A 15,059-nucleotide genomic window follows, 5' to 3' on the forward strand; every position below is an offset into this window, starting at 1 on the left:
TTTATCAACCATTGTAGAGTTTGAATTTTTTATTCCAAAAAAGTTTGAGTTAAAGTAAATATGAAACCTAAACAACACGAGTGATGACTGTAAAACAGAAAACACACTTTGACTAAAATTTGGATAATTAAAATTTTAAATAAATTTCTTATAACGAACATCAACCTGGAACACAGTAAGCAGTTTCAAAAGATTTTAAAGTAAATAACAGCTAGATCAGCAATAAGAGCATCCTTTGCCTCAGAGTTTGTATTTGTTGTTGGCACTACTCTGGGCATTGCTTGCATTCGAGATGATGCTTGCACTTGCGCTTGCACTTGCACTTGTTTTTGCATTGGCACTTGCTTTTGCATTTGCATTTGCGTTTGTGTTGCCTCTACGTACCACGGATGTTTGTGGTGAGAAGATGATCGGGGTATGGTAGGCACGCAACACTTGTGACTTGATTGTACGCACTGCGGGTGCCACAATGGGCGTGACCACACGCGCATGCTTATGCACCACCGTTTGACTCTGATGTGACACAGCAGTCGGTATTTTCTGCACCACTTCACCCACCTTAGCTACAGTCGACTCTCGAATAGTGATGGTCTCTGGTGCGATAACAGTCCGTAGGCCAGGACGCGTAGAAATGGTAATGGGCAGTGGTATAGTCTCAGGCGGTAAGATGTGATGTTGGATGGTTGTAGAGGAGCTGCTGCCTGATGGGACGTTAATCGAAGAAGATACACGTAATGCGGAGCGCGATGCTGATGCTGAAGCCAATGCAGAACCAGCAGAGGCCACAGCTGTAAGACGTGCTATGGATGCTGGCGCGACCGCTTGAGAGTTTGAAATAGGTGCAGGAGTGGCAATTGATGTTACCGATGCTGGCGCACCTGATTCCTGGTCATCTGTTATGCCCGTCGTGTCGTTGTTGTCCTCCTGCTCTCCCGATGTGACGGCATTCGATTGCAGCTGTTGTTGATTTTGAGTCTTAGCTGTCAAGGAGATTGTTTGGTATGGCTTAAGGATCGAGCTGCCGCTGATGATGTTGTAAAGACCGTCCGGCTCCGGTGAGGCTATACTGCACACAATGCAAGCGAGTAGTAGTGGCAACTGCGGATGGAGATTTATGAGTTGAAATATGAATAAGCAAGAGCACTCAATAATTTCATTTAAGGCTCACCAATTTGAACATTGTTATTTCGCACAATCTTTCAAAATGTTTGCTTTAGAAAATACCAGTTTCTTACTGATGCCCGGACTTTACTTTCTGGAAGCTTTTATACTCATTAAATGTCGTTGCAGATGATTGGTTTCACGTCAATCATTGGCATAGAACATCTTAGATTTCAAATAAACTCGAACCAACATCAAGTATTTCATCGCCTCAGTAATCAGGTGATTCAAGTTTCATCGAGTGAGTGGTTATGAGTTGCTTGTTTGTGTATTACAAAATTGTTTTACCAACAGTGATATAATTTTTATATTGTAATAGGACACTTTTAATCACATGTGAGAATTTGTGAGCTATTTGTGATTATTTCCGATTTGCATTTACTAATTTGTTGAATAATAATTTCTTCTTTATGTACTCTTTGTATTCCAATGTTATGAATTAAATGTAATAGACTTCAAGCAAGCGTTTGACAAACTTAGTCGAAAACATATTGAACATCATTTAAAGATGTTAGGCATACCTTGTATACTAGCACGCCTAATTGGCATAACTTTAACAAACACTTGGGCAAAAGTGAGAATCCAATTTAATGTCACCGACCGTTTCGAATTGATCGCAGGTGTAAAACAGGGAGATGAGCATTCACCCAGCTTTTCAACCTGGTACTATACTCTGATATGCATCTAGAATCTTTTTCTAGGATGGTAGGACTTAACATCAACTAAGAAAAAACTAAGTATATAATGAATTTAAGCGGTCCCGGTGGTCTAGAACTTTTAAAGAACTGATTTTTTTTTCATATTTCAAAAATATAGGCTTTTAAGAATATATATACTGTCAAATTTTTGGAAGGATATCCGCAATTACATTCTACAGCCGTTTTAGCAGGTAGAGTCAGATTCGTCACACAGCAGCATCAATGGAAAATATCCACTCTCAAAACTTTAAACTCAATTATCTCAAAACTACTTTTTTCGGCCTGGTGTTGTCAAAGAAAAAAATATTCAACCGAATCGTCTAAAATTTTAATATGTTGTTCACAACATCAATGGCTATCGCCCGTACCTGAATCACATTATTATTTAGATTATTTCGTATTTTTTTATTAAAAAACCGAAAAAATCAAATTCAAAACCGCGCTATTTTGTAAAATTTTTTTTTTATTCTAGTACGGGGCATAGCTACAGTCATACTGATTAATAATTTTTTTGACTTTTGTGTTTCAGATAAATAGAAGAGCCAAAAAAGACAACACCGTCCAGGTCCAATTTTTCGGGAGAGTCAACTTCAGCGCCATTTTTTAAATTATTAAAATTAAAAAAAAAAAAATTATTTCATTAAAAAAAAAATTTATTTTTCATTAAAAATAATAGTTTTCACTTTTCATTAAAAATTTTTTTTTTAATTTTTGTATGTAAAAGAAGTTAAATAAAAAGCTTAAAAAATTCAAATATCTTTTTTCATTTTTTTATTGCAAAAAAAAATTCCTCAGAATACCCTAAATTTTCGAGCTCTAGACTAGGGGTTCCCCTTAAGTATCTTGGAGTTATGTTGAGTGCACAGAAAGCTACCTCTATTGCCATACAAGACAGCATACAAGCTGCAAATAAGTCTTACTTCACGCATAAAAAGTTGATGAAGTCGAGATTACTTTCTAGAAACCAGAAACTACGAATTTGCAAAACTCTCATAAGACCTACACTCACACACGGGTGCGAAGGGTGGGCTCTGAAATCGATCAGTTAAATTGTTTTGAAAGGAGATTCTTAGAAAAATATATGGACCTATAGGACTTGAAGACGGTACTTCCGCATCCGGTATAACAACGAGTTAGACACATTTATCAGGGGTTCAAGTGTAATCATGTACGTCGGCGCGCAAAGAATTCGATCGCATTTTACAAATGAGCAACGATAAAACTCTAAAAAAGATATTCGAAACAAGTCCACAAGGCGACAGAATAAGAGGCCGGCCTAAAAACTATGGAGAGATAACATCGAAGGTGACTTTGATGCTATGGGCATATCTGATATCAAACGAAAAGCTGATGACCAAGTGACGTGGAGCCTAATTATAACGGAAGCAATGGTTCATCCCGAACTCTGATGCTATGATAATATCGATGATGAACGCATTTGAATGTAAACGATTACACAATTTAAAAGTATAATATATATATAATTGGCGCGTACACCCTTTTGGGTGTTTGGCCGAGCTCCTCCTCCTATTTCTGGTGTGCGTCTTGATGTTGTTCCACAAATGGAGGGACCTACAGTTTTAAGCCGACTCCGAACGGCAGATATTTTTATAAGGAGCTTTTTCATGGCAGAAATACACTCGGAGGTTTGCCATTGCCTGCCGAGGGGCGACCGCTATTAGAAAAATATTTTTCTTAATTTCGGTGTTTCACCGAGACTCGAACCAGCTTTCTCTCTGTGAATTGCGAATGGTAGTCACGCACCAACCCATTCGGCTACGGCGGCCTCTGTATTTTATTAAAAAAAAAAAATTCTTACAAATTTTGAACTATATTTGAAAATAGTTTGCGGTCCTTAACTGCTTCTAGCTGCCCACGCCTTTTATTTCTCAGCCAAGGAAAATAACTAAGCGCTGCATTTTGATTTGCTAACTTTGAAATGCCTATGAGTTCTTAGAAGAAAAATAATAACTTCTCTTTATAGATACTTTGTAAATAGTTTGTAAGTCTGTCTAGTGTCATATACAAATAAGGGCAAATAAAATTAATTAAACAAATTAATTAATTAAGTTCCAGTTTGGGTAATCAGATTAAAATATTTGCTATTGTGATTTCTTTCACATGAATTTCAAAAAAAAATTTAGAGTTCAACTTTACCACATCACATAACTTGATTTTAAATAAATCAGAAATCTTGGTAGAGTTATGCATAAAAAATCTCACTGCATTCAACGACCGAAGCAAACTTGAACTACTACACAAAAAGCGGGCGTAACCTAACCCTTGAATCTAGTAGTAAGGGTCCGAGCACGCATTTTAGTTTAAAATTTTTCTTACCACAGACACATTCCATATGATGCAGAGGACGCCTCTGAGTGAAGGTGACCTGCCAGAAGTAGTCTTAAAGTCAACTCGAGTAAAATAAAGCTTTAACTTATTGTATCACCCTCAGATATACAAAAAAGTCTAAATGTTCATTCAATATCCTGGAAATGACAATGCACTTATGCATTGATGTTGAGGTCAAATGCCAACATTTTCAAATAGATATTTAGAGCAGTTACCAAACAGCGGCCGCCGTAGCTGAATATGTTGGTGCATGACTACCATTCGGGAGTACATAGGTTTGAATCTCCATGCGTGAAACATCCGGTTGGTTGGAGTAAAGATTCATCAAGAATCCAATTAGCACTTCCGCACCATTTTGTTGTCACATCCTAGCTACCAACAAATTATACGATTATTCCGTCACGACTATATCCGGTCTGTGCGACTGAGAAAGCATTTAAATTTATATACGTCCATACCGACAAGCTCTTCGAGATTTCCAAAAATAATAAAAAAAGTATTTCATTTTACAGTTCATTGTCTAACAAAAACCTTCCAATTCAAAATTCCAAACTTTCTAAGAAATTCACAAAAATTTGGCAAATTTCAAAAAACTTTCATTCAAATATTCAACTTTTGGATCAGAATTTTTAAGAAACCTTTGTGTATACAGTTTTATGGCCCATTCAATTTTAGTATCACTAAATGGAAGTTTGAAGTTACTCAAAAATCGCGTTGACTTGTGACAATCTTTTTTTGGTATTCATTTTCTTCCTTATAAAATACTTCAAAGTTATTTTGGCTTATATTTCATGGGCGCGTCATAAAATTCAAATAATTAGTGCTAAATACATAAATGCAATTCATTTTCATGTTATGACTGATATTTTTGTTAAAGTCGTTAACAAAAGTCTGAAATTTTCAAACGCAATATATTTTTCCTTACTCAAGATAAACAAATACTGCAGGGCCTGTAGGGAAATGCACGTTTTAAACTCATAATTTTTGAGAATTTTAATTTTATTTTCTCAGACACAATATATATTTTCTTACGGCAAAATGAAGAAATACTTGTACGTATGGCCTGTACGTAAATACACACTTAATCTTCTTCTTTCTTCTTTCCCAGCATTACAACGCAGGGTGCGTCCTTCGCAATGCTCCTCCAAAACGGTCGGACTTTAGTTTTTGCTTCATAGTTACGTATTCCCAAAGACTTCCACACTCTTTTTCCACTGCCTCTATCTATCGGTTCTCCGGTCTTTCTTTGGCCTTTACGTCCATTAGCTTTCCTTTCTTGTAGCAATACATACTTGATACTAGAACATTAATGTAATTTCCGTATATGCGAATTCGTGTATGTATAATATATAATTGACGCTTACACCCTTTTTGGGGGTTGGTCGAGCTTCTCCTCATATTTCTGATGTACGTCATAACATTACATAACATAACATGGTACAACATATCACACGCAATAGCATAACACAACACAATATACCATAACATAAGGTAACTTAGCAAAATGCAAGATTGCATAGCATAAAATAAAATTAAATAAAACAAAAAAATCAACTTTCTAGATTACAAACAATTATTTCCTTCATTTATTATTCTCATCTATCGCTTAGCTTTGTGAGATGCTAAACCTTAGCGAGAACTCAACTATAACTGCCAATAGCGAGCTGGGTCGTGATTCAGGTGTACTAATTGAGGTAAACTGCGTATAAGTTGGAATTTTTATGTAACAACGAAGAGATATTCAAAAAAATTCTAAAATTTTCTTTCTTGAAGTAGTTAGCGTGAATTTATTACCTAGTTACCTAGTTACACTCTGTCCCAGTTAATACTCAAGTTTAACTTTTTACTAAAATGGGCTTCAGTTGAAGGCTTATTTCATTCTTCTGATGATGAATAAATAAATAAAATGCGGTTTTGATGCCTCAGGAAATAATGAATTCCTCTTACAGTTTTTGAGCGAGCACAAATGTTATTAACTACGGAGCTAGCAGCTACAAAGAGTGAAGTATCTAACACATATTTTTTAAATCCGCTTTTTCACAGCAGAAATACATTCGAAGGTTTGCCATTGCTTGCCATAGAGCAATTGCTATTAGAAAAAACTTTTCCTATCATTTGGCGTTTCGTATCCTTCCGAATAGTAGTTGTCACGCACCAACTCATTCGTTTACGGTGGCCATGAATTTAGTCTACTTAGAATAGAGCTAACACAAAAGTAACAAAGAGGTTACTTTTATTTTTCTGCAATAGTTAAACTCTTCCGAATTATGTTCTTACAGGGTATGTATTAACACAATCCAAATATTCTTATATACTTACATGCACACGCATAAAACCCAAACAAATAGTTATTACCTGCTTTATTGCACTCATATTAGACGCTGGTATTGTATTCATTCAACGCTATGGCCACAGCCGTCTGCATTAGACGAGTATTCTTACTTGTAGCACCATTAGCGAAGGCAGCAACAGACAGCGCAGCTCCAATATGGCAGCTAGGCCGCTTAGGCGTATGAGCTACTCGAATAATACATACGGCTTTATTATCATTTCTGATGTTTTTACTTGCCATATTTACAAAGTATGTGTGTATATGTACATTCGGGTGGTCACAATTTTTGTGAGGAAGAAAAACGTATTATTTTTTTTTGTTGTTTTTGTAAGACTATAAAACAAGAAACTACTAAATATGGAATTTTAAACCGATCGAAGAAGGTTTAGAGATTCCTACTAGAGCATCAAGTTTGAAAAATGCTTTTTGGAAGCAGATTTTTTTTTTCCTTTTTCAATAATAGGATTCCCTTTTTGGGTGTTTGGCCGAGCTTCTCCTCCTATTTGTGGCGTGCATCTTGATGTTGTTCCACAAATGGAGAGACCTACAGTTTCAAGCCGACTCCGAGCGGCTGATATTTTTTATGAGGAGCTTTTTCATGGCGACCGCTATTAGAAAAATGTATTTCTTTATTCTGGTGTTTCACCGAGATTTGCTCCTACGTTCTCTCTGAATTCCGAATGGTAGTCACGTACCAAACCATTCAGCTACGGCGACCGCCGATTCCCATAACTTTATTCAAATTCGTACAGCAAATCAGTGAAAGATTCCGCTTGAAGCACTATGTAGCATGCAACTGTATGTACTTATGCTTGTTCCGATGCTAAAATATATATAATACCTTACACTGTTCCCCATTATTTATTTCACGATGGATGATGTGTTTTAAAAACGTTAATATCTGACTCATTGACTGCAATGTTATTCGGAAAATAAAGAAAATTACGGAAAGTAACTGATTATTATTTTTTAATTATGTGGTCTTACTTTAAAAAAATATAAATATTTCGAACTTCAGAATAAAGTCGGAACCGCTAAATCATACCGGTTCGGCTTAGTTCTTCATATTTAGTAGTTGTTTGAATAATCTCATATTTGTAGTGGGCGTCCCGAGCAGTATCAACAATTTCAGTAAAAGCGGTCACCCTAATGTGCATATATACATGTATGTGTGTACATGTCTCATAGGCATAAAAGAATATTTATTACAAAATATTTGTCTTGATTTTTAGAGGATGATGAAAAGTGGAAAAGTTCCATTGCGATTATTGAATGATGAACATATCTTGCAGAGAAAACGTAAACTGGTGTGAAAGTCAGATTCAGGCCCAGTACAATTACACCAGATGAAAGCGATTACCCTTTTCATACATAACGGGCGTAACGACGTATTATGATTTGAGCCTTTACGTGGGTTGCCTTTATATTTTGCGCCTTTGCAACACTACGTGTTGTATCGAAAAGTTTGGTATTTTCATCATAAACTTACTTTGCACTTAAAAGCTTTATTAATTATTTTTTATCAGTGAGTTGAAAAATTCATGTCACCAAAAAGATGAAAGTAGTTCGTGAAGATTTATTACGATTTTCAAGATGGATTCTCCTGACAGGAGTGCATTGACCAACTTACTTCCACATTTGGCGTTGAAGCACGACACTTACCCACTGTGAAACACTGGTAAAGCGAGTTCGTGCACGATGCATTTCATGAAGGCCTTGCAAAAATGATTGTTGTGAAAGAGACAATCGATGCTGAGCGTCAATTGATAACGCAAAATCGTCATGTGACATATCGCGAGATAGAGACATCCTTGGGCATTAGTGAGACTGGCATACATTCAACATTGTATGAATATTAGGTCGTCAATAAGATTTGTTTTCGTTGGATACTGCATAATTTGACAACTGTCCAAAAAGAGGAAGTTGCAAAGAACTATTTAAGAAATTCAGCGGCGGTGGTTCAAAGCACGTCTAGAATACCGTAAGAGATAACGAATCTTGGATTTATGCATATGGGCATCCAAAAAAAGTGGTTCGCGGAAGAAGCAGCTCAAAACAAATAGTCGCCTGTTTTTTTTTCGAAAAATCTGGTCATGGCGTAACTGTACCGCTAGATAAACTTAAAACTGTCTATTCTGAGGGCTACGCAAGGTAAACCAACCGCTGAAGACGAATCATCTTTCACCAAGCCAATGCGAGCGCTTACGGAACGGATTTAAATTAATTTTAAATTAAAGGAAGGTTATTATTTAATTAAAGAATAATTATTTAAAAAAAGTATGAAAAAATAGATTTCTTTTTATGCGTCCCAAGAATTGAATTTAAATCCTACTGGAAGGTACGTCAGTGCTCTAATCCTTTGACTTATACAACAGCGATATCAATGTGAGCTAACTAACAGTTTTGCTTTATAACTATTGTTGTAATCAGTGACAGATATTCGTGTGCTCGCTTAATTTTTAACTTTACCACCTTCTCTCTCTTTTCACAATGTATTACTCACAACAACTTCGCCAAACTAAAGGAAATTTAAATTGCATGCAATTTCAAGTTAAGTTTTTGTTAATTCCTTAATATCCAATTTGAGCCCTATATATACGTCTTATGCTGGTGTACTTGCACTTTTTGTCCATAAATTTTATTCAAAATACTGCTCTTAACAATTATATGTGAAAAATGATTGAAACGAATGAATAAGCACGTCTACAGGTAAAATTCGCCAAACAGTGGAAGAATCGATTCATGAATGCCTTATTGTTGAGAACGTCGAGATATCGATGTGGACGGTTGCTTGCTGCAGTAATATTCTCAACAGAATAAGCAATTTTTGGTCAAACAGTCCTATATCTATCCACGACAGAACCAGTTTCTTGAATTGTCACTAAGCTAAATGTCAACAATACACAAAAAAAATTTCAGCCGGTATTAAATGAGTTGTTAAAAATTTTTTTTCGACACGTTTCGCAGCATCCCATGCACGTACCCACCGCTACTGGACCAGGTGACGGTTGGTTTCGTCATCCAATGGATGGCGTCTGCCTTCAATATTAAAATCAGTCGGCATGAAATGATGAGGTCAAAATAACCCTTGGCTCTCGGACTATGAGCCAAAAATCAAACAAAAAACAAACGTGGATCACAGAAGCTTGGTCTGCATAAATCAGTAAACTTATTAGACAGGCTATTATTATTATTAGAAGGCCATTACGCACTGCGACCAGAGCTGATCTATTGTGAAAGGCCTGTTTTGTAACCCTAGAGTTTTAGGCTTTTTAAAAATTGTATCACAATTTTGGGTTTGTTGTTCCAAAGATTGCATGGAGATACTACGATACCACCAAGATGATGAAGTCTCTGTCTGCCCAACGCAGGACATTCAGAAAGCACATGTTCTGAGCTTTCTATGGCCATTTCGCAAAAGCGGCAGACATTGGTCTCGGATAGGCCAATATTATTTAGATAATACCTCAGGCTGCAGTGACCTGTAAGATATCCTGTTAAAAGACGCAGATCTGCTCTGTTTAGTGAGAGAAGTTTGTCAGATATTCCTTTGTTGGGACTTACGAATAGTTTGGCTTGACGCTGACCGGCACAGTTTAGCCAGTGTGCGGCAAGTTTTCTTTCTTCCCATTTCCTAAGGAATTCATTAATGTGGCCTTTTGTCAGTCCACAGAAAGGCTCAGGACCAGTAAGGTGCATATTTGCTCCATGTTTTACAAGGTCATCAGCCATTTCATTTCCCTCATGTCCCGGAATCCAGCATAGTGTTACTATGTTGAGGTTTCCTAACATGTTGAGAAGGTGTAGGCAATCATTTACCAATTTGGAGGTGATGGTTATTGATAGAAGGGCTTGTAGAGCCGCTTGGCTATCTGAAAGTATGCAGATGTGGCATTCTCTCACACATTTTTCGATGGCATGTATTTCTGCCTGGAATATTGTTGGGTAGAATCCCATCGGAATCGATTTTTTGAATTTAGGCCCATTGATTCCTGCCCCTGTTCTACCATTTTCCAATTTGGACCCATCAGTAAACCATAGCTGGGAGGTTTGAAAGTGACAGAGTTAGTTCTCCAGTCTGTTCATTCATTAATTATAACTTGGAAGTTCCTGAAGAGTATTGGTTTGGGTGATAGTATATCATCCCTATGAAGAATGGGACTATGTAGGAAGTCTTCTAAGATCTTTAAATGTCCTTTCATATCCCCACTTTTAAGTTCAGATATACATTTTAATCTTAAGGCACTCGAGCGAGCTTCCCTTTCAATTAGAATTGGAAGCGGTGGTATGTTCAGGAGCACACCCAATGCATCCGTGCGACATGTTTTCATAGCCCCTGTAATACCAACACATATTAGGCGATGCAGTTTGTTTAATTCGTTTGCTGCCTTTCTTTGCTTGACCTTGGGCTACCATGCTAAGGATGCATAAGTGACTATGGGTTTCACAACTGTGGTGAATGTCCAGAAGGTCATTCTAGGGTTTAGTCCCCATGTCTTACCAAAAAGCCTTGTGCAGGCAAAGAATTCCCTTGTGGCTTTTGAAGTAACTCTCTGAATATGGGAATTCCCCGTAAGCGTTTTGTCAAGACTGACGCCAAGATAGTTCGCTTCTGTCGAGAGTTGAAATGTTGTTCCATTAAGGGTCGGACATTTGAGATTTGTGTTCCTTCTCCTAGTAAACGATACAAGTGTTGTTTTGTATGGGTTAATGGAGAGCCCTTTTTCCGTGCACCATTTGTTTATTATTGTAAGGGCTTGCTGCATGCGACAGGCTAATATTCCCATTTCTTATTTTACTTATTTTTTCATTTAAATAATCTACAAGTACTTGTATGTTTGAACTGCTGTGCGAGGTGTGGCAGAAATATTCCGCTGATAACAGCAAGAATATATACGTTTAATGCTTTCTGTACTTATCAAAATGCACCAAAAACGATGGCAGATTTCCTAAAACCTGTTCTCTTAAACGAAAAACCTCAATGCCATGTTTTTCAATAACTGGTGTAATCTAGCGAAATATTCTATGATCAAAACTACCGGGAAAGTGAGGCACCATGAGTACCTTCCATCGAACCAGACAGTCAATAAAGAATATTATTTATCCGTTTTGAAGCGTTTGAGAGATGCTGTACGTTGTAAACGGCCGGAAATGTGGGTAAGCAATTTTTGGATTTTGTATGATGATAGCGCGCAATCGCACCGAGCCCAAATTGTGCTGGATTGTTTGACCAAACACCAAGTAAATACCATCGTGCAAGCACCGTATTCACCTGATATGGCCCCGTGCGACTTCCTTTTGTTTCCCAAGTTGAAGTTACCACTTCGTGGAAGGAGCTTTCAATCGATAGAGGAGCTCAAAGAGAATGCGACGAAGGAGCTGAAGGCCATCCCTTCGTCGGCCTACCAAGGGTGCATGGAGGACTGAGTTAAACGTTGGCACATGTGTGTTGCTTCAGCCAGATATATTTTGAAGGAAATAAAATACATTTTCCTGAAATTTAACTTTGTTTTGTGTTATTTAAAAATTCCCAGTACTTTCTGATCATAGGGTACATACGGGCTAGCGCTAAATTATACCGAAATCCAAAAATAGGTAAATAAAGTTGCGGAGAATATGCAAAATGCACGAGTAAAATAATTTACAAGGAAACATGAAACATATGTACATTCACAGAATATGTTGTTCTATTTATTCATTCATTTTTTTTCGGCAGTTATATGGAATACGTAACAAATTCGAAAATATTTGAAAGGCATACATTTGCTTACTTCCTAAAATGCGCAGTAGTATAGACCAATGGTTGCCCCCCATAGGTGAATCCATATGGGCGGTAGAGTGATGCCGGAATAGCAGGAGCAGCTGAAGCGAAAGAGCGCAATTGTATTGGAGCGTTGGCGTGAACAAAATCGGCAGCGGGTCCTAGTCCAAATGGCAGCGTGCGCAGCAAAGGTGCGACTGAGAGTGGTGCCGAAAAAGTGTGAAGGGCCGGTGCGGCGTACGAGCGCACAGCAGGCGCCACTAGCGGTGCAACGCGTTGAGCTTTGCTATGCACGATGGTTGAGCTCTGATGCGAGACAGCAGTGGGCACACTCTCCACGACATCGCCTACTTTAGCCAGTGCTGGTTCATGCACTTCAACGTGGGTAGGCTGGGATGCCACCAGTGTAGACTTGTAGATCGGCAATGCGGCTGACAATGGAGCAGCTGGCAAGACGGCGAGGCCATCAGGAGTGGCGATGGCCAAAGCGCAAACAGCAAAGAGAATGAACTGAAATTAAAATTAAATTAGGCATATGTATTTTTGTTTTTTAAATGGCTGAGTTTCGAAGGTGGCACAAATTTTCTTGTTTTGAAATTCGTGCTTCATAATATAGGTTTCAACCAGTTTACCCAATTTTTTTTTAATCAACTGATGGAGTGAAAAAATACTGAAATGCCGCACATTTACAAAAAAAAATGTTATTAATTTTTTCGCTAGTATTTTTGAAATGAATAATGAGAAAAAAAAGCATATCGCTGTTGAATCGAAATTTTTTTTTAATATTTTACTTTTTTAATTTTTTACTTTTTCAATTTAAGGAGGGAGCCTGGTTTATAAGGTCAAAAAAATCAAATTTTTTTTTTTCATTTTAAGCGATTCCTAATATATTTCAGAATATTCACACAAAGTTACAGAGCCTAGTTCTCAATATATCCGTAGATACAAAGCCAAAGGTAGGCGAGCGTTAGGTAATTACGCTGTGACCGGACAGCTATAGTACAAACTTTATCTTCTTTTCTCGACTTTTCATTTTTATGATTTCTTTGAATTGGCGTACATGAATGAAAAAAAAAACGAATGAACCTTTTGAAATGAATCATAGTATTAAATTCTCTCCTATTTGAACTAACAAAATAGATAAAAAAAATTTTTCAAGATTTTTTTACCAAGTTGAAGTGAATTTTTTTTTTATAGAAAGGCATTTTTTTCTTTAAAACCTCCAAAAAGTTGAAATTTTGGAATTTCTCTCAGTTTTCTTAGTTCATCTAAAATAAAAAATCATGATAATTAGAAATCCATTTGAATTTTTTGCTTTAGATAATAATTACGAGCTGTATCTTGTACGCCAGTTGGAAACTCCAGCGTTGCAGCGCTCTACTAATTTCTATGTTAAACATTTTTTTCAACTTATTTTAACCAGTACAAAAATTTTTTATACTTTTTAAATGTTCATTAAAAGATAGAAAAAACTTTGCAGGGCTAAATTAATTTTTTCCTTAAAAAAAATCGCAAAGAGATGCAATTCTTAGACCTCATAAGCCAGGCTCCCCCCTTAAAATATGTATATAGATAGGTAGGTAGATGTGGCAGTCGGTGTCTAAACCAGCTTACTTAGACCGTTGCCGATCCATTGTGATACCACAGTAGCAGTTTATCTACTATCCCTCGTTAAAACATTTTGTTTTAAGTGGAAACCCATTGAAACCCAGCACCCGCCACAGATAATGGTTTGGGCCATTGTAACCGCGAATGGTTGCTCTCCAGTCGTTTTCATCGAGCCTGGCGTTAAGGTAAATTCGTAATATTATCGGAAAGAATTCTAGAGGTTGCTTTGAAGCCGTGAGCAGGCAAACATTTCGTTTCAGATAAATTCAGCAGACGCGAATCCGATCGATTATTCTCTTTGGACCATTTTGGAGAGCAAGGTTCTAACTAAAAGATTCACCAGTCTCGAGGCGCCGAAAAAAAGTCATTGTCCGCGAGGGGGCCAAAGTACCGGCAATTCACATTCGGGTAACTTGCTATTCGTTTCTGGATGGTCTCAAGGCCATAGTCAAGGCAAAAGGTGGTCAAATCGAGCAAAAAGTAAATTGAAGTAATTTTCCAAACTAAATTTATGGCCTTTTTAATTGGTTAGACTTTGAATGGCGGACCCAGTAACATAGAGACTTTTTTTATCGACCGCTTAAGTAGCCCTTCTGAGCGCGTGACATGTCAGACTATCAACCATTTCGTGTTGGCTGAAGTAGCAATGCTACTTGTATCACGAAGTTTGTAGGTTGACAGGGGTATACCTACAATCCCCATACCAAGAGGGAGGCGAGTGGTTAGTGCCCTCATTCGCTAATTTGTCTGCCTTACAATTCCCTAGTATGTCACCCTGATGTATGTATGTAAACAATTGAAACTGAAATTATCATATTATATTATATTAATACATAATTGCAATTTGTTTTTGCGCACTCACCACTTTAAACATTTTTTTTTTTTTTTGTTAATTCAGAAAATTTACAATTCTCAAAATCTATTTAGTTTGTTAATGTTCCTTACTGGACACGAGCACTCGTACTGACTGCTTGCCTCTAATTCGTACCGCTTTTTATACAATTCTTTGATCCGCCTCAGCAAAATCAGAAACTCCTTTAATGATATTAAGAATGAAACTTAAGTGGCATAAGAATCAAAAACGTGGAAAAAACTCCAGCGGAAGACTAGCTTTTAAGCCTCAAACACACGCGCCATCAAGATAGCAAAG

At 37.1% G+C, this 15,059-nt stretch overlaps 2 protein-coding genes across 2 annotated transcripts; both read right to left on the reverse strand.

Annotated features, from left to right (window-relative positions):
• Window positions 1-1,257, reverse strand: LOC129241338 (uncharacterized). The gene is made up of 2 exons (XM_054877596.1): window positions 1,169-1,257; window positions 1-1,098 (listed from the first exon to the last, which is right to left on the reverse strand). Exons 1-2 carry the CDS (start codon window positions 1,178-1,180, stop codon window positions 241-243), a joined length of 870 nt encoding a protein of 289 aa, XP_054733571.1. The 5' UTR covers window positions 1,181-1,257; the 3' UTR covers window positions 1-240.
• Window positions 1,258-12,307: 11,050 nt separating this feature from the next.
• On the reverse strand, window positions 12,308-14,783 carry LOC129240070 (uncharacterized). The gene is made up of 2 exons (XM_054875540.1): window positions 14,772-14,783; window positions 12,308-12,811 (listed from the first exon to the last, which is right to left on the reverse strand). Exons 1-2 carry the CDS (start codon window positions 14,781-14,783, stop codon window positions 12,308-12,310), a joined length of 516 nt encoding a protein of 171 aa, XP_054731515.1.
• Between the last annotated feature and the right edge of the window lie 276 nt (window positions 14,784-15,059).

The sequence above is a fragment of the Anastrepha obliqua genome, chromosome 3 (genome assembly GCF_027943255.1).
Source record: "Anastrepha obliqua isolate idAnaObli1 chromosome 3, idAnaObli1_1.0, whole genome shotgun sequence".
NCBI classification, from domain to species: domain Eukaryota; kingdom Metazoa; phylum Arthropoda; class Insecta; order Diptera; family Tephritidae; genus Anastrepha; species Anastrepha obliqua.